The sequence below is a fragment of the Corapipo altera genome, unplaced genomic scaffold, assembly GCF_003945725.1.
Source record: "Corapipo altera isolate COAL_440 unplaced genomic scaffold, ASM394572v1 57, whole genome shotgun sequence".
Classification (NCBI taxonomy): Eukaryota; Metazoa; Chordata; class Aves; order Passeriformes; family Pipridae; genus Corapipo; species Corapipo altera.
The window spans coordinates 1,153,381-1,177,542 of NW_020884905.1; the positions used below are offsets into that span (position 1 = coordinate 1,153,381).

The 24,162-nt window shown below is 38.5% G+C and overlaps 2 protein-coding genes across 3 annotated transcripts; one reads left to right on the plus strand and one right to left on the minus strand.

Moving 5' to 3' along the window:
- Positions 1-1,299: 1,299 nt before the first annotated feature.
- On the minus strand, positions 1,300-9,085 carry RTCA (RNA 3'-terminal phosphate cyclase). Its single transcript, XM_027651463.1, has 11 exons — positions 8,887-9,085; positions 8,688-8,788; positions 7,744-7,887; positions 6,222-6,345; positions 5,673-5,731; positions 5,026-5,167; positions 3,907-4,031; positions 3,712-3,770; positions 3,050-3,144; positions 1,875-1,979; positions 1,300-1,518 (listed from the first exon to the last, which is right to left on the minus strand). Exons 1-11 carry the CDS (start codon positions 8,929-8,931, stop codon positions 1,420-1,422), a joined length of 1,098 nt encoding a protein of 365 aa, XP_027507264.1. The 5' UTR covers positions 8,932-9,085; the 3' UTR covers positions 1,300-1,419.
- Positions 9,086-9,941: 856 nt separating this feature from the next.
- Positions 9,942-24,090, plus strand: DBT (dihydrolipoamide branched chain transacylase E2). 2 transcript variants are annotated; one of them, XM_027651459.1, is made up of 14 exons: positions 9,947-10,047; positions 12,520-12,643; positions 13,334-13,398; positions 14,382-14,505; positions 14,675-14,750; positions 15,626-15,807; positions 16,155-16,282; positions 17,015-17,258; positions 18,032-18,198; positions 19,218-19,295; positions 20,203-20,394; positions 20,567-20,638; positions 21,519-23,349; positions 24,035-24,090. In XM_027651459.1, the coding sequence occupies exons 2-13, from the start codon at positions 12,556-12,558 to the stop codon at positions 21,684-21,686; spliced, it is 1,584 nt and encodes a 527-aa protein (XP_027507260.1). In that variant the 5' UTR covers positions 9,947-10,047; positions 12,520-12,555; the 3' UTR covers positions 21,687-23,349; positions 24,035-24,090. The 2 variants fall into 2 exon arrangements, with proteins under 2 accessions (XP_027507261.1, XP_027507260.1); XM_027651460.1 differs by lacking the exons at positions 12,520-12,643; positions 13,334-13,398 and having other exon boundaries at positions 9,942-10,047.
- Positions 24,091-24,162: the final 72 nt, after the last annotated feature.

The window sequence follows — 24,162 nt, forward strand, 5'->3', positions numbered from 1 at the left end:
GTTGCCCCCTTCAGACTATTCCCAGTACTAGAGAAAAATAATTAGTTGGAAATTAATAGCATTCTTTTGCACTAATTTTTGGATGGAGATAGGGGGAAAAACTCTTAAGAAGAAAGATGCTATTAAGATAGTTGCTAAATGTTTTCGGATATTAGCAAAGGTTTTTCTTTGTGTTAGAAATGCACAGTAATGAAATTATCTTAATCAATATGACAAATGATACTTAAGTTACATCTTTAGCTCTCAGGTTCAGTAGTCACAACTGAGGAAAAAAGATCTTAGAGCAAAGGCTGCAGACTGGGCTGTGGAAACTTGGAAATCAGTTCAAGCTTCCATGGTGCATTTATACAGTTTTGGTTAAGTGATTCCAGCTCTGTGATTCAGGTCTTCATATGCAAAACAAATTATGCCCTATTTCTCCTTTCACCTTCCTTCCACTTCAGAAAAATCTTTTGTAGCATGATCAATGCCAGGCTGGCAGAAGGTCTTCCTTCCTAAATCCACAGATGGGGGATTGCACAACTGGATTCTAGTTGCCTAAATATACCAGTGTGTACATGCACATACATACCTGTGTCTACATATGTGTGTTCAGTAGCCCCCTAATCTCAGCTGAAGTACTCCCTTTAAAAAGAACAAACCACCACCTCAGTGAAAATGCAGGCTCGGTCAGTATGGCAAGGACAACTGCAGCTAGAAAATACAGTCATATCATGAAGTTAAGACCTGGTGTCTGGGATGTAATGTGGTACTTTGTTTTAGCTTGCCTGAGAAGGCTTTTTAAAATAGACAAAAACAGAAGATCTAAAGGAAGATTATCTTATGCATTGTCTTTTTTCTGTAGGGAGAGGAAACTTTTCAGGAGCATAATTTCTATTTTATATCCACCTTGCCCTAGTATAGCCTGCTGAGATAACAGCACATATAAATACCAGCCTTTTATGGGGTGATATTGCTTTAATATTCCTCACACACAATTTAAGCAAAATGTCTAAGGAAGAACAGTGATATAGATTTGATGGTGCACTTCATTCCATATACCTCATAACATAAAGGTTTCTGGAAAATAAAACTTACATTTTTCAAAAGGGAAAGAAATACTGATAGTAGTTTTTCCAAACTAAAATAGTTATTTTCTACTTTGGTGAAGCTGGATTTTCAAAGCTTCTAAGTGAAGCTCTCACATACATACAATATATTCTATTTTCCTGTCCTATTGTTACTCATTTTGCTGCTAATAGTAAAAAAAAAAAAAAAAGAAAAGCTTGACACCATCCTTGAAGTTAAATCACTCTGATGTGACAGCAGGTTTCTCCTGTTCACACAGATTATACATCCATTGAGATGTAGTGATGCAGATACATCACAGAGGTATGTTGAGTGTTTCCTTTGTCAGCTTGCTGCCTTTTTTGTTTAACCCTATGAGTTTGGGTTTATCATCCCCACTCCTTGGCACTCAATGATGTAGGTATCATTACTGGGATCTTCGTCTTCTGATTTTGTCACAGTAAATTTGGCCTAAAAGAGGATTAGAAATATATCACAAATTAATTTATCACACACATAAGTTTAAATATTCAATATCTGACACCAAATCATTGTATTGCCATGTGTTTATCAGAGCTTTGACAGGTTAAATTAAAAAAACATTTAAATAAAGGTGGTTAAAGCATCTAACCATTCGAAAAGCATTTAACTTTAAAGTATGTTCATTTTCTACAGGAAAACTCCCATGTAAACATTGTAGCAATAATTTTATCCATGCTTATCCTCAATGATCAAGTTCAGCTCACAATACCTGCTGAACTCTACATTGCCTAGTTAGTTACTGGATAACAACTCATAGGTAAAACTTCCTGAATTTTCGGACTCACCTTTGTTAGCTGCTCTGCAAAGTGTATAGCTGTTTGAGTATGAAGTGTAATTGGTCCACTTTTCACTCTAGATACTCCCTTTGCTAGAGCCATAAAAATGATCAGCTGGAAGGGAGGGAAGGGAATTATTAAGTAATTCTTCAGATTCTAGGAACCCACTGATGTGAAAAAAAAAAAAAAGGAAAAAAAAGGAAAAACTTGCAAAATATCTGTAGATGTAAAAATGCGGTCTGCCATGTTTCATAAAAATTCACAACCCTGATTTTTAAGAAGTTTGGAAATTACTATTCTAACACCTATTACCAAAGGGCTACTACTTTTCCACAGCAGATGCCCTTGAATCCTGTTACTACATTTAACTTTACTCTCCCTCATTGTCTTCCCCAAAATTTCCCAAAGTCATGTCAGACTCCAGGTTAGTAGAATACCTGTCCAGAGAGAAAACCTCAGGAAGAGGTTCTTTAATTCTAACACTTCTGATCACATTCACCAGAGAGATATTTAAAGACATTTGATTTGATTTACAAACATCACCATGACAAGTACTCTGTAATGTGTGATACAATTCTGTGCAGTTCCATATACACTGAATCTGGCAGTGGCTTGTTCCCACCAATGGTACTGTGCATGCTTTGAAAAAAGTAGGATGAGTCCAAGACCTAAATAGCTCCTATTACACTACATAACAGTAATGTCTGCCCAAGTGTTTATAGCTAAGAGGTAACATCATCCTATCTAAAACAGCCCAAGATTCTTATAAGACAGTAGAGGGCTTTCATGCTCAAATGAAATTAGGTAAGAAAGACAAATGGGAGCACCTCCTAGATATTCTGTTCTCTAATAACTTCACTTAGTATCATTCTTTATATGTAACCAGGGAGCTATTTTCACACCACTACATGCAGTGTCAAATCAAAGCAAATTCCTGCCTCTTTCTTCCATACTTACTAAGAGTTGCAGGAAGGGAAAAATTGAGGGTGATGGTACAAAGCCAGAAGCATTTGTGATTCCTAAGAACTGTAAGTAATTTGCTAATTCTAGTGATGTTGTGATCACACATCTCTAAGACTTCTAATTAACATCTCATTCTTTCCCTGTTCAGATTTATATTCTTTACAATACATACAGGCATGTTCTTGCTACTTCAGCTTCATGTAAACACACAGGAGCCTTACCTGGTCTTGCAGAGAATCATCCACAGTTCCACCGTGTTTAAGATTCTTAAGCAGCATCTCAGCTGCTTCAATGCCAACTTTGTCAGAATTCTTTCCTAACAGAGAAATACAGGATATTAGGAAGCTGACAATTACTATTTTAACATTTTAAAAATACAGAAGGAAAAAAAAAGAAATTTTTGACTTTTTAAAATCTTATTTTCATGCTCTTGCCTCAAATGTCTGCTTTAAAAACGCTTCCCATCTTATGATGATGTATAGTTCATACTTCCTAAGCAGTAGAATGAAAGTGGCCCCATTTTTCAGAAAAGCATTTGATTTAAATAGTTAAAACCCAAAATCACTTCTATTCATTTTAATCTAGATTCACTGTTGAACAAAAGCTTCACAGGTAAACCACAAAGTCCATGTTCCTAAAGTTCAGAAACGTTTTCAGCTCAGTGATCCTTAACACTCCATTCTGATAAAAGGTAAGGCTGTAGTTTTGTTATTTTTGTGAATTTCCATTTACTGTTTTAAATCTGCTCATTTCTGCTGTCCTTTATTACTAAACAACATCCATTTAAAAATGCATCACTCAAAGCATCAGCTCTTTAAACAGATGATACTTCAGATTCCTATTTGTTATTAGTGTATTCAGTTAAATCTCAAAGAATTCTTACCTCTCTTGCCAAGTGATGACCCAGCTAACAAACAACCTGTTGAAGTCTCTGCAACAATGCTAAGCACAAAAATCAGAATCAAAATTAGGAATAGAATCACTCACACTACACTTTATTTATCAGACATGTAATCAAAATCTAGCTAATCAACCAGCAAGATTACAGGTATCAATAGAAAGTTTGGACTCCTCTTACATTATTCCACTTCCAGTCCCAACAGCTTGATCATCGGGTTCTCGAACAGGCTGAATGTTAATGTAAAGATCTCTGATTTCTTTTCTGATGCATCTCACTGCTGCTGATGACATGTCTTTTGCCAGCTAACAAGATAAGACATAAAGCCAGTTATTAAATTATAGAACAACAAAAGTACTTTTTCTTCATAAGTCTAATAGAGATAGATATAGAAACTTCAATATCATCACAATTTCAAGAACTTTTCTTCATTCTTAGGGAGAAAGATTTCAGTCCTCAGTATATCAAAACACTAGATTCTAAAAAAACCCCCCACAAATCCCCCAAAAACCAACTGTAACCCCCCCCCCCCAATTATTATGTACAGGATATATTCTATAAGAGATAATACTAAAAAATAACAATTTTAAATCAGAGGCAAGTGGGGACAGATGAAGCTTATCCCATTCTTGTGATCTAATCATAGCTAATATTCATAGGTTTGGGGATTTTAAGACCAAAACCAGCAATCCACAGCTCTTCAAAAACTAACTCAATTCCTCCTCTTCCTTCCCCTAATAATTCCTAGCCTCTGTGTGAGAAGGAACCTTAAGGAGGTCCCACCACTCAGAACAGGAAGGGAGTATAAAGAAGCAAATTTCTTTGCATTTTATTTTTGGCTAAACCTACCCTTAACTTGTTCTAATACTCTTAGCAATGGTTAAAAAATTTGATGTTTTCTGACCTCTGCCTATTACAGTGCACCATAGCTTTCCCGTAAGTCTATGAACAAGAGCCATAATTCCAGATTTAAAATAATCCACATAAATAGGAATGATATATAAATCAAATATAAAATACCCCTCAATACATGCTAAATAGTCATATGAAGGATAGTGAGGATAGTGTTCTCATTTCCTGTTTTAGCTATACATTGCTATGCAAGAACTGCATTTTAGAAATGTCCAATATACTGTTTTACAGCCTGAATAAGTGAAACCATTTAATAAGGCTACTACATGAGTTTGTATGGGAAAGACTGCAGAATACTGCAACAGTAGAGGAATGTTAAGCAGATTACATGCAATTTTATATAGATATATAAAGCTGGATACTACCAGAACTATTATCAGAACTTACTTTGATAGGCAGTGCTCCAGCAACAAATGCTCTTCCATATATCTTTGTCACTGTGCCACGTTCTGTTAAGTTTATCGGGCTCAACTCTTTGACTGGAGACATCCGGACCACAACTTCACCACCTCCCTGAGGATAGTAGCCCCTATTTAGAAACAGTAATCAGATATAATCAAACACAAAGATCACAAAGAAACCAAGAAAAGGGCCAGAAGGCTCTTCATATATTTTTATGTTCTCTGTTACTGTACATATGAATTTTCTTGATGTGTGGCTTTGAAACCTTTATAATGGAATTATGTTCTCTTACAGTATTACTTTGTAATGTACATCTTATTAATTACCTCATACCAACCTAACTAGCACCTCAGGAGAAGCTCAGTAGTATGCTGCCTGTTCAGCATGCACTGCCCTCAGGAGCAGCCAACAGGAGACATTACACAGCAGCTGTAGCATCAGCAATGAAAAACAGATGGGGAAGAACCATCTCACATTCATCATAAGGTGACAGTACACACAGGGACAGCTAATGCAGATTAGTTCATGTATTATAAATTCATCCCTCAGTTTGATTGAGAGCACCTTGTGTGTGCCTCTGTGCTCACACACAGGTTCAGAGTGTGCCTCCGCCACGTGACTCCACAACTCACCTCTTTTTTATGTCACAGTTAAATGTGAAGTTGAACTTTTCAATTATTGGCTTAAAAACCTGAAAAACAAACACATATAAAAACGCAAGGGGTATTTATTTTGCATTGATAATTTCCCACTATTTTATGCAGTCTTCAAAAAAAAAAAAGAAAAAGGCAAGACAAAAATTTTAGTTACATTATTGAAAAGAAAAAAATATAGCCAATCTCATGCATACACCTTATTTAACATTCTTCACTCTGAATGCCACTTTGTGTAAAAGGATTTTCTTAAGGAAAAAGGAAGATCAAATCACAGCCCTTTTAGAATAAAGAATATATTTTAAACGAAAATTTCTTTGGTAATTAAAACCAAATAGACTATTTGCTGTTTCAGGAAATTCCATGAAACGCTGGTTGCTCTCTACATACAGTAAACTAATAGTGTTATATTCCCATGCCTAATTCCATAATCACAAATACACTTGCAGTAAGAGCAACAGAAGTACAGCAGTTACATTGCACACGTATTCATGAAAGATGCACCAAGCCAAAGGAGTTTTTCCCTACCATGACTGTGTAGTCTATCTGAGGAGCCATCTCAGCATTAGTCCCACCTTTTAAATGAAGCTCTGATGGGGAAGCAGCAAACAGCACACAGGGCATTGCTACCTGCATCAGTAGACACACGCTCCTAAAAGAAATTATAAGACACTCAGATGTCATACAGTCATAACCCATAGAATTCCATAGGATCATTACATTACAGGCTTTCCAGAGAATTTACATACTTATTTTATCTTTGAAATTATCTATAAAATTGTTAGTATTAAAAAATATTAATTTAAAACTTCATGTCCTTAGCAAGCCTAAATATGAAGGTTTTTATTTCACAATAATTGCATCTTTAATAGTCTTGTTTGAAATAAAAGTAATGTATCTTATATAGTATACTGATGGGACTGTGAAAACTGTGGGTTTAGCTAGCAGATGATAAAAGCAGACAAGGCTTAAGCAGCAATAACATTTTAATACTTATTTAATAACAAAATACTAAGAAAACTATAAAATTGCTTAGAAGCTGGTCAGCATCCCACACAAGAGAATTCAGGAGCATAGAAAATATTAAGGTGTTACATACAAGATTACCCTATCACTGAATCTCTCCACATTTCACAGATATATAAATGCTTCCAAAGTAAGTTTTCCAAAAGTAGAAGTTTGTTTTGGCAAAACAAAACAGTTATCTCACAGGGCTTTCAAACATAATTTTGAATTGTAAAAACAGTAATCACCACAGAACTGAGAAAACATGGGTTTGTTTTCTTAAATAACTCCCAAATGTTTGTGAACCATAGTGTTTATCTTTTTTTTCTTGTGCTTAATTACCAATTCTGCTGCATTGTGGGTTACTCAAACTTTTCTATGTTAAGTTAAAGGCATCAGCTTGGTTTATACTATTGCAGCTCATAAAAATATTTCTCTTAACTTAAAGGGAACTTAACTTATGCCTGCTCTGGCTTATGCTTCCAAACAACTGTTCACACCAGCCTTCCATAGCTAAACCCATTTACTCAGTTTTGCAACAGATTCCAAGAACAAAGGACCCAACACAGAAATACAGAAGAAACACAGACACAAGAACTGTTCATAGAATATGTTCCCAGTTCCAAGACTAGTATCCCATTGTGTACCACTATGTGTGTAAGTAAACTCTCAAAATTTACTTTACTAGGTAATGATTATTTCAGACTTCATGGATTTGAGATACTTATCTAATTTAATGCATTTGATCTGATATGTAACATACTAATGTGAGAAAATAACAGCTGAAGTTTTAAAGACATGAGCAGATGTTTTTTGCTTAACATGAATCAAGTGTTCAAGTTTTATATCAATTGTAATTTTAAAACTATTATACTTGCATGTCTTTTATTCATGCATATACTTCCTATACTACAGGTTTTTGGAAGCATAAATCTGACTCAGGCAGCACATCTTCTGGGTAATTATCCATATACAGATGTTCTTTTTTCCCCCTAGTCTTCTGTTATAATATTAAGGTTACCAGAAGCCATGTACAAAGACATACCCTGCTGTTTTTGTATCTGCTATGTGGGTTCCACCTTTGATCTTCCCAGGAGTGAAGGTTATTTCTGTTGAGCCAATTTCTCCACCATTCAGCTTCCCATCACACAGATCCCGAACAATCTCCAATCCAGACAGATGCTGAGGCCTTGGAGTGACAATACAAAGTTAAAGATACATGCAAATAGACTACATACTCATGTTACATTAAAAGAACTACTATACACCAACTAATAGAAACTACAATTGCAAATTTCTGATCAGTCAAGGACCAGAAATTCGCTCTGGTTGCTACAGCACTTCTGAGTTCACAGGAGCCAAAGGAGCAGCATTCAGGCCATTCTGGAGTAGGCAGGATTCTGGTATCTTTTCCATTAGAATGAGTCCAGACAGACAGATGAGATGCAGGAGCAGTCGCTTGTCCTAATGTGATAAGCGCTTGGACAGAAATGGAATGGATAAGGATGGCAATACTGGCCGAGCTAGAACCGGCTGTAGTGCCACAGGAGAGCTCACACGTTTGCTGTGTATGTGTCTTCTTGTGCTTGCGTTTCCATTTGTTTGGGAAACTTACATAGGAAATACACTAGCTGTTCTTAACACTGTACGCTCCGTCAGCCACCTTTCGCTGAGGCATTATATGACTGTACTTCGTGTTTCATTCCGTGTTTTAGCACCTCTGGAATCATTCCGAGGCGGCAGCCGGGCCGCCCTCACCTACCCCGGCAGCGGGCGACGGGACCGAGCCCGGTTCATCCCCAGCGTTCCCCCGCGGGCACTCCTCGAGAGCCACAGACGGCATTTGCTGCTAACAAGGCTTTCTCAAAGCAATGAAAACACCAGTGTTTCAGTCGAGAGCAGCGGAGGCTCTTTGCGCGGCCCCGGGAGGGCCCCACACGCCGTAAGTGACCGGCCGAGCGCCCCAGGGCCGCCCGGGGCGGGTCTCACCTGAGGCCGGGCTGGTTCCGCCCGGCGCGGATCCGGCGCACCCGCAGCGGCAGCCCCAGCAGGCAGCTCAGCGCCGTGGACACCCGCAGGATCTGCCCGCCCTGCTCGGAGAAACGGCGCTCGTCAGGCGCTGCGGCACCGCCCGGCCGGGACCGCAGCCCGGGGCCAGGTAAGCCCGGGGCCCACCGCTGGCGCTCACCCCCTCCATGATCCCGCCGTCTATGTCCACCCTGTCCCCGTCCATGGCTGTCGGCGAGCGGTGTCTCTCGCAGAGGCCGCGCCGATGGGGTCCCGGCGGGGCCCTGGACAGGGCGAGCCCCCGGCGAAGCAGCCCCGGGGCCGGGAGCGGCAGAGGCACGTCCGGGATGCTGCGGTGCCGGTGCCAGGGCGGGCGGCGGCGCGAGCAGGCGCAGAGCGGAGGCGCCTCCCGCCCGCCCTGCGTTGGCCGAGGGAGGAGCAGCCGCCGGGTCCCGTTGCCCGGGCAGCGGGAGGAGGCAGCTCCCGCCTCCCCGCGGTACCGACCGCGGCCCGGAGTCTTGCGGGAGGCCTTTCCCCTGTCTCGACCAAGGGCCAGAGCGGTGACGACCGCCGCACCTGGCAGGTCAGCGCCGGGGGAGAGCGACCGGACTGCGACCCGCACGGTTACGAGCGAGTTTTCGTCAGAATCAGAGAATCAATTACATTGGAAAAGACCTCTGAGATCATGGCGTTCAACCTGTGACCGACCACCCTGTCAACTGGGCCATGGCACTAGATACCATGCCCAGTCTTTCCTTAAACACCTCCAGGGACGGTGACTCCACCACCTCCCTGGGCAGCGCATTCCAATGTCTAATCACCCTAGAAAGTGAAGAAATTCTTCCTAATGTCCGACCAAAACCTCATCTGGCGCAGTTTAAGGCTATGTCCCCTCGTTCTGTCGCTAGTTGCCTGGGAGAAGAGGCCGAGCCCCACCTGGCTACAACCTCCGTTCAGGTAGAAGCACAGACATGGGGGTGTTGGTCAGGCAGGCACACTCGGGACTTTATTACACGTGCATCGGGAACGCCCGGGCCCTTGGCACTGCCCCTCCCGCTACCCAGGGAAGCCGCACGCCCTGCCCTGCCGCCAGCGGCTTTGCGGTACCGGAGCTGCATCGCGCCCGTTCCCGCGGGCGTGTGCGGGACCCACGCGCCGCCTGCGCTGCCCCGGCCCCGCTGGCCCCGCCCGGCCCGCGGCCCCCGCCCGCCGCCTGGTTGGCTGGGCCGGCGCGGCCGCCGCCGGTTGGCTGGGCCGGGGGTGTGTGAGGGGCTGCGCTGCCCGTGGTAAGATGGCGGCCGTGACCGCGTTGAGGAGCAGCTGCCGAGCCGCGGGGCGCCTGGTAAGGGGAGCGGGGACCCCGCTCCGGTGCTCAGCCGGGAAGGGGAGGGATAGCGCGCAGCATCCCCGCCTCGGCGGCGGCGGTGTCCTGGAGCCCCGGTGCTGTCGTGAAGCCGGCAGCCCGCGAGCACCGCGCGGCTGCAAACACCGCACGCTCGCGGACCTTCCGCCTCCCCCGCGCCTGCGGGCGGGCAGCGCCTCAGCTGCCCTGCCCGGCCGCCTCAGCAGTGCCTGCGGGCGCGCAGTGCCCCGGTTCCCCTGCCTGGCTGCTCAGAAGTGCCCACGGGCAGACAGTGCCCGGCTCCCCCTCCCGCCCGCCCTCAGCCCTGCCCGGCTGCCTCAGCCGCCCCCAGCCCGCCCCGCAGCCCCGGTGCGGGCACAGGTGCCCGTGTCTCCGCAGGGCCCGGCCTGCCCGCCCCGGGCTGTCCCTGGCGTTCAGCGGGTCCCCGCTCCTGAGGGACCCCCAGAGCCGACACCCTCGCCCCGCGCAGCCCTGGAACGTCCTCCCCGTTGCCCGTGTTCCCTGTGAAAGAAGCGTGTGCCTGTCTGTAATAAGCCAGTGACATCCTTCTCTCCTGTTATTTCTAAGTCGTCTGATCCGTTGCTCTGCCTATGCGTTGCGCTGCCATCGCCGCTCCTCCGCCCAGCATCAGCTCGCTGTGCGTTCCGCATCCGCACAGCGACGGGGCGGCGACACGTACAAAAAAGGGAAACGTGTTTCTTTGAATCCCGGGAGCCTTGATGTTTGAAAAGTAGTTGCGATACTTTACCATAAGGAGCGAATCTACTTGGTTGCCTTTCAGGACACTTACAGTCTCATAAACATGTAGCGTCGTGAAGATTAATTCATGCTTTCTCCTGTCTCCTTGTATTATAGTCTTCCTGCTGTTGTGAAGAGTGTTGGTTTCCAATTATGTCACTGCTGTTTTGTGGAATGTCAGAAAAAGAATTAACTTTTCTAAGATAATATAAGTAGATACAAAATTAAGGATCAGTTCTAGTTTCCATTATTATTTTTTCTCTAAATAGTAGTTTGTACTGTATTTTTAAATGATAATGGTGAGGCAGATTCTGATAAGATGAAAATGCTCATCTTATCTATGTGCATGCTGAACTATAGAATTGGCTGGTTTATGGTGTATGTTTCCTGCAAGCACATTTCGAATCTTGCTAGATGCTAATTCTTGTGACCATCTGCTGTGAAACAGTGATAAGTTCCAAGAAATAATTCAGTTATTATATTATTAAAGGGCTTTATTTTAATATTCTCTGTACCTTTGTAAACACTTTGGCTAGCAAAAGGAAGAAGGACAAAGTCACAGTGATTGTGCATGGGGGCTGTAAATCGTGAAGGAAAGAAAGGAGCTTGGGGGCCCTTGTGTAAAGTAGTAGGGAAATGGCAGTTACCTGGACAATGGGACATGTCCCAGTTATTTAGGTGAGGAGTAACCTCGGACTAAAGTATGCTACCAAGGACATTGCTTTACTATATAGGCAACTATATACTTGAGATACAGAATATGTATGGAAATCAAATCCAGTGCGAGTAAATATTCTTTAAAATAACTCAATGTGACAGCAAATCAAGAGAGTTCAATAGGGGAGTATCCTTTAATGAGAAGTCGTTGCCTTTTAGCACAAACTATTCAATTTGACTTTGAAATTTAGTTGTTGCTACATCAGGTAATTGTTTCCCTGCAGGCTGGATAAAATTTTTTTTTTCTGAGGCCAGCAGTAGATCTTTAGGATCAGTGGTAATTTAGAAAATCATAGTTGGCTTCTTTTTAAGGAAACAACCAAACCTGAACCTAAGGGGCAAGGCAGTTCTCCCCTGAATAGCAGCAGCTCCCGTGTCGGCTGGGGTCAAACCACAGTTCTTGGTCAAGCAGACTGATGTGTCCTCAGAACTGGCCAGGGGCTGGAGTGGACCCTCATTTTCTTCTTGCCAGAGTAACTCTGTACATCGAAGACTTGCACAGGAAAGGTGTTATCTTGCTGGCCATTATTGCCTTTGAATTGCAATATAGTGTGATAGTGGTGACATAAACATAACTGATAGTACTGGACTTGTTGGGTTTTTATTGCTAAATTTTCCCAGACATCAAGATATGTGGATGGGTATGCTATGGATATCAGAGCTAATTTTGTCTTTTTTATGCTTTTTTATTTCCTTATTTAGCATTACATGGAAAATACTACTATGGTGATTAAATACTGAAGTTAGTAAGCACAATTTATTTATTGGATTTTAATATGTTTCTTGTTAGGAAGGAACACTGTTCTATCAAGAGATTGTGCAATGTGTTATTACTGTAACATACTAGCACACCAGCTTTTTAGTTAAGAATGTGCAAAACTGCAAACCAAAAAGATTCCATTTTTAAAAAATGCAGGAGTTTTGAATTGTTCCTACAAATATAATGAAACATCGTGGTAACTTTTCTATAACAAAACCAGTCTCTTTTTTTGGCAGTGTCATTACTAAATCACTACCTGCATTGGTTACCAAATGTTAAAAACACATGGAAATCATTGTGAAACTTCACATTTAGAAATAGTTCAGAGATTTGATGTGCTCCTTGTGATCATCTTCACAGGTAAATATTGAATGTTTTTCATTTAGGGTCATATAAAGAGAAAAGAATTTTATTTTAAGTTTGTGACAAAAAGGCCTTGTTGAACACCTTTTCTTGCAACATATTTATGTAAACCTTCAGGGAGAAATACCAGAATCAAAAATAGGAGAAAACAGGCTTGCGAAGATGTACATTATATACCACTTTTGTAATCTAATTAGAATTTTAAATGTGTTCATAAAATATGATTTTCCATAGCTTAAAATCACCATGTAACCTAATTGTCGGATAGGGAAAGTTGTTTGGAGGACTAATGAAAAGGATTTTCTGTTTGCTTGTTATAGGAATTAGAAAAATACTTATTTTAGATCAGTAGATACAGTCTCAATAGCAGGTGGCTGTAAAGTAACTCATATAATATAACTTTGTTATACCCATTGTGATAGACTACGTTGTGTAAATGTTTGTTCCCTAAAGAAAAATGATATTAAATATAGCTTGCAATGCTAAATTAAACAGTACATAAAATGCCTACATTGTCAGTTCAGGATTTTATGGCTTCATGAATATTCTACTTTTTAAAAAGTGTAATGTAATATCAAATAGTTGAACAGTCTGGGGTGTGGGGAGGGCAATCAGGAAGTTTCATATGCTCTGTAATTACTGAAAGGGTTTTTCAAAAAAGAAGTTAAAATGAACTTTCCCATGCAGGTGTGCTGTTTTCTGGCTCCTCTAAGAAGATAATTTCTAAATTTTACAGTTTTGAGCTACTTGAGGTACATTGTAGCACCTGAATTTTTTCATATCTCTAATTAATTAGAGATAGTATCCACAGAGAAATTATTATTTTTATAAATTTTACAGCACTGCGAGACAATATAACACTAGAATTCCATTAAATTTAAATCTTACTAAATAAGATGATGTCTGGACTAACTTGTGTTGAGATTAATAAAATACCTATTTATGTCAATGCAAGTGCTACTGGCTTTGCTTTTGACCACAATCATGACTGATTACATGATGCTTTAAAGCATAAGGTTTTGCCTGAAGAACCTTTCAGAAAATTCTGTAGATCCTTTTAAGTTGATTTCTGGATAAATATAATTGTAACCATGAAAGAAAACCATCTCATGCCGAGTTCTTAAAAAAAGGTCTTTTAAGTTATGTGAAATGATATTTACTTGAAGATGATTGCCTCCTATATATTAACAGAAACGAAAGGGCAACTCTCTGTGCCCTCTGGTGTGAATTTCCTTTCCAGTTAGTACTTCTGATCACCCTTTGATTGGAATAAGAACTGATGAAGAAAAATATACTGGTTTTCCCTGCAGTCTGGGAGCCCCTTCCAGCATTCATTCTGGATAAGAATATTTCAGTTGGCTGATGTAGTTGATACTATGTGTGCTTTGTGTGTGCACGCCATGATTAAGCTAATTCCTTAGAGAAACAATAGCAAGTATGAATCTCTTACCAGATCTTGTAATGATTTTTGTTAATTGGTTATTTTGTTGTGGCTTTGATCTCCCGCTTTGTTGTGTTAGTCAAAGAAGTTAAAGACCTGATAAGGTTTATGGTAATGTAATGGCTATTGTACATCCAAACATGTATTCAGTGCAATTGTTCAATTGTTTCCTTAAGAACTTCTCTTACATAGACTAGAATGAAACTATTTTAGTATTCTGTTGCATCAGGAATATTAAATGAGCTCTACGTTCCTCAGTCCACTGTATTAACACTTGAGACTTTTCTCCCCCAGGTGTGCATTCACCGTGTTAGATCGTGCAGCAGCATTCGTGTTATAAAATCAAAATATGTGTGCGTGTTTGACAAATCTGCCCTCAAGTTTAGTCATCAACAGCGATTATTCAGAACATCTGCTGGTAATCTTTTTCATAATAAAATAATTTATTTTATTTTGCTATTTTATGAGTGTTATGTTAGCGGCTTGTGTATGGCTGGTATGTAAGTTTCTGATGCATTCAGATTTTTCTGCCTGATATCTTGTATTTAATATTAAACGTGCTGTACTTTCTTATTGTCTGTTTTAAGTTTCATGTGGCCAGATTGTCCAGTTTAAGCTTTCTGACATTGGAGAAGGGATTACAGAGGTGACTGTAAAAGAATGGTAAGCTCTGCTTTTTTAGAAATATACTGAGAAATCAAGAGGTAGTTTAACAGCTTTAGCTGTGTTATCAATTAGTTGTCTGAGAATGTTTTCTGGTTTACATGTGAAGTTTTTCAAGTTTCATTTTCCACATTTTAAAACCTTGGACATAGTGAACTTTACATTTTGTTTATTTGTAGTCTGGTTTATTTGTGAATGGAAAAGGTGGAAGGAATGGGATGCCCTAATTGTGCCTATATATAGGATTTCCTTCAGTGATTAATGTTTTCAGTGTTTAGGAGGTCTGTCTTTTATTATGCTTACTTAGGCTGAGTTTTAGGAACAAATTACTAGTCCAGAAAATCCACATAATTTTATCCTATACCCCTTCTCTATTGATTTTATTAAAAGATTTGAACTTTTAAATTGTTTGTGAAAGGCCAGTGATGAATAGATTAAACAAAATCAAAGTGTGCAGTGAAGAAAAGCAGTGCTGAAATGCCTTGTTCTTTGTACAAATTCCTGTCTCTTTGTGTAGAAGATCATGTACTGATCCTGACAATTAGAAAGTAAGAACTTCCTTAGGTTCAGACCAAGCTGGGCTCATTCTTATTTTTAGGTTATTTATAATCTGACAAGAAAACTCTGCTTTACCAAAGTCAATGTAATATGTGTTTGACGATATTCTAGATCACTGTCATTTCACACAACAAAGGGTTCTGCAGCAGCCAGGCAAAACGCATAGAGCAAATGTATCCATTATGTAGAATTTATCTTCCTGTCTGGAATGCATTTTCATGTTGTGGGCATGTACATAACTGAACTTAACAAAAGCATACCCAGCATAGGTTTTTACACTTACTGTGTTTTACAGTAGCCTGTGTCTTTTCTCTCAGGTACATAAAAGAAGGTGACAGTGTGTCTCAGTTTGACAGTATCTGTGAAGTACAAAGTGATAAGGCTTCTGTTACTATTACCAGTCGTTACGATGGCATCATTAGAAAACTCCATTACAGTATAGATGATATTGCTTTTGTTGGAAAACCATTAGTGGACATTGAAATTGATGCTTCAAAAGGTATTGTAAGATATATTTTTCTCTTGCATATTTTGTGTTTGTTGTCATAAAAACATCAGTGACAGAGAAGTTTACTTTTTCTTCTTACTGAGAATCTTAAAAAGTAATATTTTTTCCCTTTATAAGGTCAAGCAAATTGAGTAGAGAAAGTTGTTATATTTTATTAGAATTTAAAATCTCAAAAGCCAGATATATCCTATTGAATATTTAGCTTAAGCAGCAGCTTTTATAAAGCAAGCTGTGTTCCCATCCACAGTAACTCAGAGTAAATGCTAAAAACTTCAGCTATCACAGAATCACAGAATGATCGAGGTTGGAATTTAAGAGGTTGGAATTTTCATTTGCAGGTTTTGCCTCAGAAAAAGATGTTGTGGAAACCCCTCCTATGTCTCATGAAGAACACACTCACCAAGAGATAAAAGGTCACAAAACATTAGCAACCCCTGCAGTTCGTCGCCTGGCCATGGAGAACAATGTAGGTTTGCTGAATAAGGTCCTGTTGCATTTTATCCAGCTTTTATATGGCATTTTGACTGACTACAAGAACACTGATCTAGAGGAAAGACTTGTTTTCAAATAATTTTGAAGGTGTGAAAACTGTTGTAAAATGAAGAGAATTGTGCTTTCTGATTATTGTGGTGGATAGAAAATTAATTACTGGGCTTAAAATGCAGCTCGGATGCTTTAGGCTGAAGATTAAGAAATCCCGGGACAGAAGAAGGTGGAGGGAAAAATAAAATCTCAGTTTTAGCCAGCTTGTTCTCTTTTTCAGATTTGTATTAAAGCAGAGGGTATACTAGGTGATCTTTTTAAAGTGTCTTTCTAATGCCTTTTTTTCCTTATGAATCTGTGAATATTCCATTAGTTTTGAAAGTTGGTGATGCACTTTTAGGAGAAAAATAAAACAATAAGTACAGAAAATTAAGTGACAAATAGCTTTCCTCAAATTCATATTTCACTATTGATCCTGTGAAGCAATTAGGAGGTAAGTAGTATTCATAGTTCCTCCTTAAAATATGCAACTAAACAGTGGGACTTTTGGATGTTTGGAACAATTGGGTTAAGTACCTAATGAATTATAGAAAGGGAAAGAAAACTTGGTATGTTGGATTGGTAATGGGAATAATTTTTAACCATAGCTCACAATATAGAATATTTTTATATTGCTGTAAAACTGAAGTGTCACAGCTTGTTATGTACTTTTCAGATTAAATTGAGTGAAATTGTTGGAACAGGGAAAGATAACAGAATCCTTAAAGAAGACATACTCAATTACTTGGCCAAACAAACAGGAGCTATTTTACCACCATCACCAAAGGCTGAAATTGTCCCACCTTTGCCAAAATCAGAGACTGTTCCAGCTGCTCCAAAGGACAAAGCACGCAAAATCCCAGTACCTGTTTCCAGACCCATTGTGTTTTCAGGAAAAGATAGAACTGAACCTGTAACAGGTAAATCAAGAAATATAAAATCTTGAGACCATGTTCACAGTAGACTACCAGCAAATGTTGCTCTGTGAAAAGCTGCCTCCTTCTGATGGAGGTGTGTTTCACGCTATTGTCGTGCCAGGGAGCATGACTGTAAGAAGCTCTGTAAGAAGCATCTCTGATGAAATCATTTTATGGAAGATTTGTTCATGTTTTGGTTGGATGGAGTTGGGCTGCAAACTGAACTTGCTCATTCTTCAAATGTATGCTGAAACATGTAGGAATTCTGAAATATAGGTTTGTCGCAGTAGGAATCATTATGCAATTAGTGGCAAAGTACAGTGAATTTAAGGGTTTATCAACACTTAATAACAGCATACTTCAGCATTCACACTTGTTCTGGAGAAGAGTGCCACAAAACACTCTAAGGTTAAAAAAAGGCATATTAAAAGGGGAAGATAAAAGTTTTTTGCTTGCCTTTCAAGCAATATTTATTTGGAGGCTGGAAAGAGTAATGCAGATTATGATATCATAATTTCCAATCCATACATACATAGGAGAGACGGGCAGTAATATAATCTTAGGTGTTACGGTTGTAAAAATTGAGTTACATATACTGAATAACTGGTGATCCTAAAGTGCTCTTTACCCTGTCCTTTTTAGTTGTAGTTTAGCTTTGGTTTGGTTTAGTTTTTGTAAGTTATGTAATTCGTTTAATGAAAACAAATAATTAAATTTCACTATAGCTTCACAGAAGCTCATTTGGTTGGTTTAAGAAGTCAGTAAATATTTTCCAGGTTTTCAGAAGGCAATGGTAAAGACTATGAGTGCAGCCCTGAAGATACCCCACTTTGGTTATTGTGATGAGATTGATTTGACTCAGCTTGTTCAGTTGCGAGAAGAGCTGAAACCTCTGGCTGAAATCCGTGGAATTAAGCTTTCCTTTATGCCTTTCTTCATAAAGGTGAGACATGCAGCAGAGCACTGTATGGAATATTTACACAGCTTTTGCCAAAATGTTTTCAATGATTGCTGTACGTTTGGAGCACCTCTCTATCATATGAATTATGACAGATCACAAGAAAAGTCTCAGCTTTTCTTGTTTATTGAACCATTTACCAATTTACAGTTGGAACTGCAGTGAGGCTTATATAATATCATTGAAAATTTTTGAAATATTAATGGGGAAGGACAGAGCAGCTTAAGTGTCATTCAGTAAGGGGGTAAACATCACTAAGTGTGGGAGTTGCACAGAACAAATTTTGGAAACTGTCAGTAATTTTTTTGAGTTCCTTTAAAATGAACTTCACATGAAATGCATCATCATTGTTGTTGTTATTATTGTCACAGTATTTGTATTGAATAATTTGAATTGAATAAATAATACCTTAGGTGCATCAGTATGTCTCTTCTGTTGTTCAGAAGACCAGGCACTTGCACTCATTTAGCTGCTATGGTTCCATTTCCAACTGATGCACTCACTGCCTAAACTGTGTGTTGAAAGCATAGCTTACCTGAAACCTCTGGCAATGCTATTGCAGTGCTATGTAAGCACTCTTCCTGCTCACTGTCTTTAAGGGCAATTAATATTACTTCCTTGAAAAATTGTCATTTGAGAACTGAGAATGACATTGCAGCTGAATCTCATAACTTTTGAGATATTTGGTTTGAATTGTGGAACAAAAATAACAAATACAGATTCAACTTCAGTTATAGTGGGGAAAGGAATTATCATTTTTTATATGTCTGTCTGATGTGTATTTGGTTTTTGCAAGTTCTTTTTTTTTTTTTTTTTTGCTATCCTAATAATGACAAAGTATCAACAGACATATTAAGGAGAGTTTAAGCCAAATTTGATTGCAGTGAGGGAATCGGTATTGTTATTAACCTAAATTATCTCCTACCATTACTTCCTTTCTATGGAGCTTTCTGGTTATAAAATATAGCAATCTATCTTTTTTTTTTCCTTCTTTTATTTAACAGGCAGCCTCTCTGGGATTATTGCAGTATCCCATTCTTAATGCTTCCTTGGATGAAAACTGTCAAAATATCACATATAAGGTTTGTAAATTACTGATAAAAGTTGTGAGTAGAAAACCTAAAGTAACAGCTAACAAGGGCTTTTCAGAATGTCTGAGTTAATTTTAAAAACCAAAACTGTGGTGTTGTGCTGGAAAATAATTTATGTGTCCAGATTCTAAGATCTGGATTTGATTTATTATTGAACATACTTCAGTAGTTTGTTAAATGACAGTCACTTTGTTATTCAGGCTTGCCTCAAAATTACATATTAATATAGTGATTTTCTATTTTTTACCTGAGTATGGGCCAAGCATTTAAAATGAAAACACTTAAAAATCTAATACAACAATTTTTTAGTAATGGCACAGTGGTTCTATTGTTCCAACACTCGACCCTTATGTATTAAAGTTATATTTTAAACTCAGTTTTGATAAAAATGATGTAATTTTCATACCAGCTGCTGGATCGATACTTCTAGGAAGCTACTGTCTATTTTCTTGAGTGATGTGTATGTGGCCCTTGCAGTGCAAACTCCTTTTGTGCTGTTTGATCAATATCTCTCAGAATTCTTTTATTCCTTCTAGCAAATGAAAGACAACTGAGTTTCCCTTTTTTTAATTTTAGTGTTCTCTTTAAAATCTGTTATTTATGTTTCGTTAGACTTACAATCATCCTAAAGTTCTGTGTTTTCAGTGTGAAATCAGTTCCTGGATTTTGTATTCCCTGGGTGTGAAATTGCCAGCAATTTGCAGGTGTGGAAAGCTAATATTTAAAAATTTACATCCTTTTCTCCCCTCAAAGTTGTATAAAGGAATTGTTTACTAAAGACAACCCTTTCTAGATTAAAAAGATAAATGGGGAAGATGTGATTTAAGTGCCTTTTTATGTAAAATACATTTTATGTTGAGAGCTTATACTAATGTCCAGTTAATGAAACTTCTTTCAGGCTTCACACAACATTGGAGTTGCGATGGACACGGAGCAAGGTTTAATTGTCCCAAACGTGAAAAATGTCCAAGTGTGTAGCGTGTTTGACATTGCTTCTGAATTGAATCGCCTGCAGTCCTTGGGCTCTGCAGGCCAGCTGGGAACAAGTGACCTCACTGGGGGAACATTCACACTTTCAAATATTGGCACAGTAAGTAAAGGAAAAAAGAGAATTACATCTGAAAACTGCTTCTGAAATGAAAACTTTACTGAAGTTAAATATACAATGAATAAAACCTGTAGCAATTAATTCAAGAGGCAATCTGCTCTAAAAAAACCCCTAACTATTTGGTAAATAATATCCCCAGCTTTTTCTTTTGTAGATTGGTGGCACTTATGCCAAACCAGTGATACTACCTCCTGAAGTAGCTATTGGAGCACTTGGAAAGATACAGGTATAGTAACTTTATCTCAGTGATATGAGTGTTTAGGTCATCTGTAATTAAAGCAAAACTGGAATCTCTGTTTTGTTTTTCTTTTATAAACATTTCTTTATATTAGAGAAATTGCATAGCTTGTGATTGCAAAGTTTTGTAGTGGTTTTAGATGACTGTACAGATACTAGATGTTTAACTAGAAGTTAAACACCGAAGGTTCAGATTTGTTTTCTAGAATCCTGTTATATTTCACTCACATCTGTGTTTAGCATTCTAGTGGTCAGGAAACAACACAAATATATTTTTACAAGTTTTGCAACATGCTATAACATTGTTGCTATCATCAAGGAGAAAATTTGAGAAGTGCTCTGATAATGAAGTATAATTTCATGAGCCAGTTAGCTGAATCCATACAGAAATTTGTGTGGTGAAGGCAGTTTTATATTTTCTGAATTTCAGCCCTTAATTCCTTCATATAGACATTTGAGACCAGTGCTGTAAATGAAATTAGTATTAACTTAAATTACTACTTCTAGGTTCTTCCCATGAGCATTTTGTTCAGGGGATGCTTTAAGGAAACTTAGTTCTCACTTTGAGAACTAACAGTGCAATAAACTATTCAGGAAGAAACTTTTGAGTCAAGAAAGATTTTCAGTACTTCAGTATTTCCATGATGGTGGAAACAGGATATGACTGTTTATTATGTTGGCTTGCAATATATTCTAATCCACAGCACAAACAATAGCAGGAAGGTCTTGGTTTTTTGAAGGGTGCTACTGCTGTCTGTCTAATTTAGGAAAATATTTAAATTTAGATCAACAAATTAATAACAAAAAAATAGAGATCTGCTAATGAAAGTATTTAGTATTTCAGTTCTTTTCTTTCCTCTGATTTTTAGGTTGTTCCTCGGTTTAATGGGAAAGGTGAAGTATTTAAGGCACAGATAATGAATGTGAGCTGGTCAGCTGATCACCGCATCATTGACGGAGCCACCATGGCCCGGTTTTCTAACCTGTGGAAATCTTATGTGGAGAACCCTGCTTCGATGCTGCTGGACCTTAAATAAAGGAAACCATGGCTAGAACATGCCTTTAAACTTTGTGGTTTAGGCTGAATAGTTATGAAAGCTGTCTCTGCTAACATGTGCCCTTGGCTACGTGCATTATATAATAATGTTATGTGGTTAAAAGTTCTCAACAGTTGATATCAGTCTATCAATTAGTTGTTACTTCTTTTAATTAGTAGTGCTGTAATTTTTTCTACAGCAGACTGTCAAACTGAATAGGTCAAGGCTTCTGAATATGGTGGTGGAATGTCTTTATTGTGCCTTTTATAATAATTGTCAGGCTGGTGGGACTGAGTGACGCTGCTCTACATCTGCAGTATTTATAATCTGATTAACCTGTCTTAAAGGGGAATACTCCTAGTTCTTCCATGTTGGACACGTAAATTTATTTTAACGAATAATATCCGGATTCCCAAAAGGAGTTATGCAAAAATCATATACAAATAAAATGCCTTTAATATTTTTGCTGTAAGAGGGCTTTTTGTTGTTTACCTTAGTAAATCTCCTAAGTCTTTTGCTAGTTCACATTTTCCTGGCAATTACTTGCACAGGTATTCTTTATCAAATTATAAATGAAGAGGCCATATTTATTCAAATGCTTACTGATAACAATAATTCATAACTATCAGGACCTTAATACTTTCTAGAATATCCTGTATTTTTATAAGCTGAAAGTAGTTTCAGTCCCTAATGCTTTCCAGTTATTTTTGTTTCTTATAGAAAGCATCTGTCCATTAAAACCAAGTGAGAAAGAAAGAAAGAGAAAACAAATTAAAAAAGAAGGATCTTGTTTTGTTATTCTTACATTAGGTAAGACTGACAGTAAGCTGAACGTGTTCCAAAAGCTTGGACTGTGTTATTGATCTTCAGGTACTAGCATTTACCAGATTAATCAGATTCAACAAAGAGTGGACATTAAAAAATACTATGTAAGATAAGGCTTTCCTAAACTCAGATACGAGGCACATAATGAATAGGTTCGAGTTAACGGCTTCAAAACAGAAAACAGTTACATGGCTTTAAGGTGAACTAAACAGATGAGGATTGTGCTGGTGATTTAATGGGAGATAGGAAGAAAACCATTGGATATAAATACCTTCTAGAAACCTAAGCTGCAAACAGACACAAGAAAAGAGTTATATGGCCTTAAAAAATGAATCTGTGACGCACAAAATGGACATTTTCTTCTTTCTTTAGATACATCAAACCCCGGAGCATTCTCCAGAAGTGTAGACCAAAGTTGTCTATTGCATTTAGCTGTGAAAATGTGAGGTAGGCTATCAGAGGTAGAATCCCTGCTATCCTTGATGCTGGAAGTGAGCAAGAGGAAAGCTGGTAATGTAGGAGGGGGAGCATGGAGCATCCATGTAAGGTGCTATTTATATTTCTATTGTGGTATAAGGGTCTTTTATATAAAGGTCATTTCTTGCTAAGTTTGACTAATATATCATGCTTATCACCTAATTCATTTTTATCAGATTTATTTATTCCTAATAAAAAAATAAAGCCATGAAAAATTGTAATATTGTTTTTATTTGTGGATTTAATGCAGGCAATGCTGTACAGGTGATTCAAACTATTTCTCTGATCTTGAATATACGGTACTCAAGACTACCAAAAGAGCACAGCCTAATGGCTGCTTTCCTGCAAGCATATTGTTGTGGTAAGGGGCTCAGTCTGAATAGTATATTTTTTAATCTGATGACCACTGAGAAAATAAACAGAGGAAACATAAGTAGATGAAAGAAAGCAATAACGTGATTTTGAAATATTTGAGATAGAATAATTTTACTTGCACAAGGAGCCTGAAATTTGTCTCTCAAGACTCCAATAAATGGGAGGGCTGTTGAGTTTTTTTACCCTAATTATCTGTCTTTAAGGAGGAGCAAATGAGGTTAGATTTTTAGTTGTGATTGGCTTTGATCAAGACATTGAATCTATACCAAAACTGAAAGAAGAAATATCTATAACAAAGAAAATTTTGGATCATTTTTGCTTTTGCATAATGTTTGTTTGGTTTTTTTTAAAGTATAGAAGATTGAAAGACTTGAAAGCTAAAGTACTTAATGTCTTTTAAATAGGTATTGGTGTTCCAGTATTTAGTTGGTTGTAGACTGAAGAGGGTGGTTTTGGTTTTTTAATTGTAAAGTTCTGTATGATAGGTTTATAACCAAACTCACAATATTTTAAAATTTTATCTTCACATTTTATACTCCAGTGCACTTGGTTAGAATTATCCAGTTTTATGGCTTCTGCCTCAAACAGTGATCTGTGATTATTGTTGTCTCTCTCTTTCCATTTGACTGAAGAAAAAGATTCTGACAGATTCTCCTTTTATCTTCTCTAAGGACTATTTGAAGAAATAGAATGTTAAAAATGTTTCATGGTTGGAAGCATGAAAAGGGGTGAGTAACAACCCCTCTGTACCTCTTGATAAAGATTAGTTTTCTGTCTGGACTTTGCTAATTGGCACTAA

What these genes read in the sequence shown, in the direction of transcription:
- RTCA (XM_027651463.1), bottom strand. Translation starts at nt 8,931, where the DNA reads ATGGACGGGGACAGGGTGGACATAGACGGCGGGATCATGGAGGGG. An exon ending in CGGAACCAGCCCGGCCTCAG is followed by an intron (nt 7,888 to 8,687) that starts GTGAGACCCGCC and finishes TGTCACTCCAAG; the next exon opens with GCCTCAGCATCTGTCTGGAT. An exon ending in GTCATCACTTGGCAAGAGAG is followed by an intron (nt 3,145 to 3,711) that starts GTAAGAATTCTT and finishes TTTCTCTGTTAG; the next exon opens with GAAAGAATTCTGACAAAGTT.
- DBT (XM_027651459.1), top strand. Translation starts at nt 12,556, where the DNA reads ATGTTAAAAACACATGGAAATCATTGTGAAACTTCACATTTAGAAATA. An exon ending in GCCTGGCCATGGAGAACAAT is followed by an intron (nt 16,283 to 17,014) that starts GTAGGTTTGCTG and finishes TGTACTTTTCAG; the next exon opens with ATTAAATTGAGTGAAATTGT. An exon ending in CACTTTCAAATATTGGCACA is followed by an intron (nt 20,395 to 20,566) that starts GTAAGTAAAGGA and finishes TTTCTTTTGTAG; the next exon opens with ATTGGTGGCACTTATGCCAA.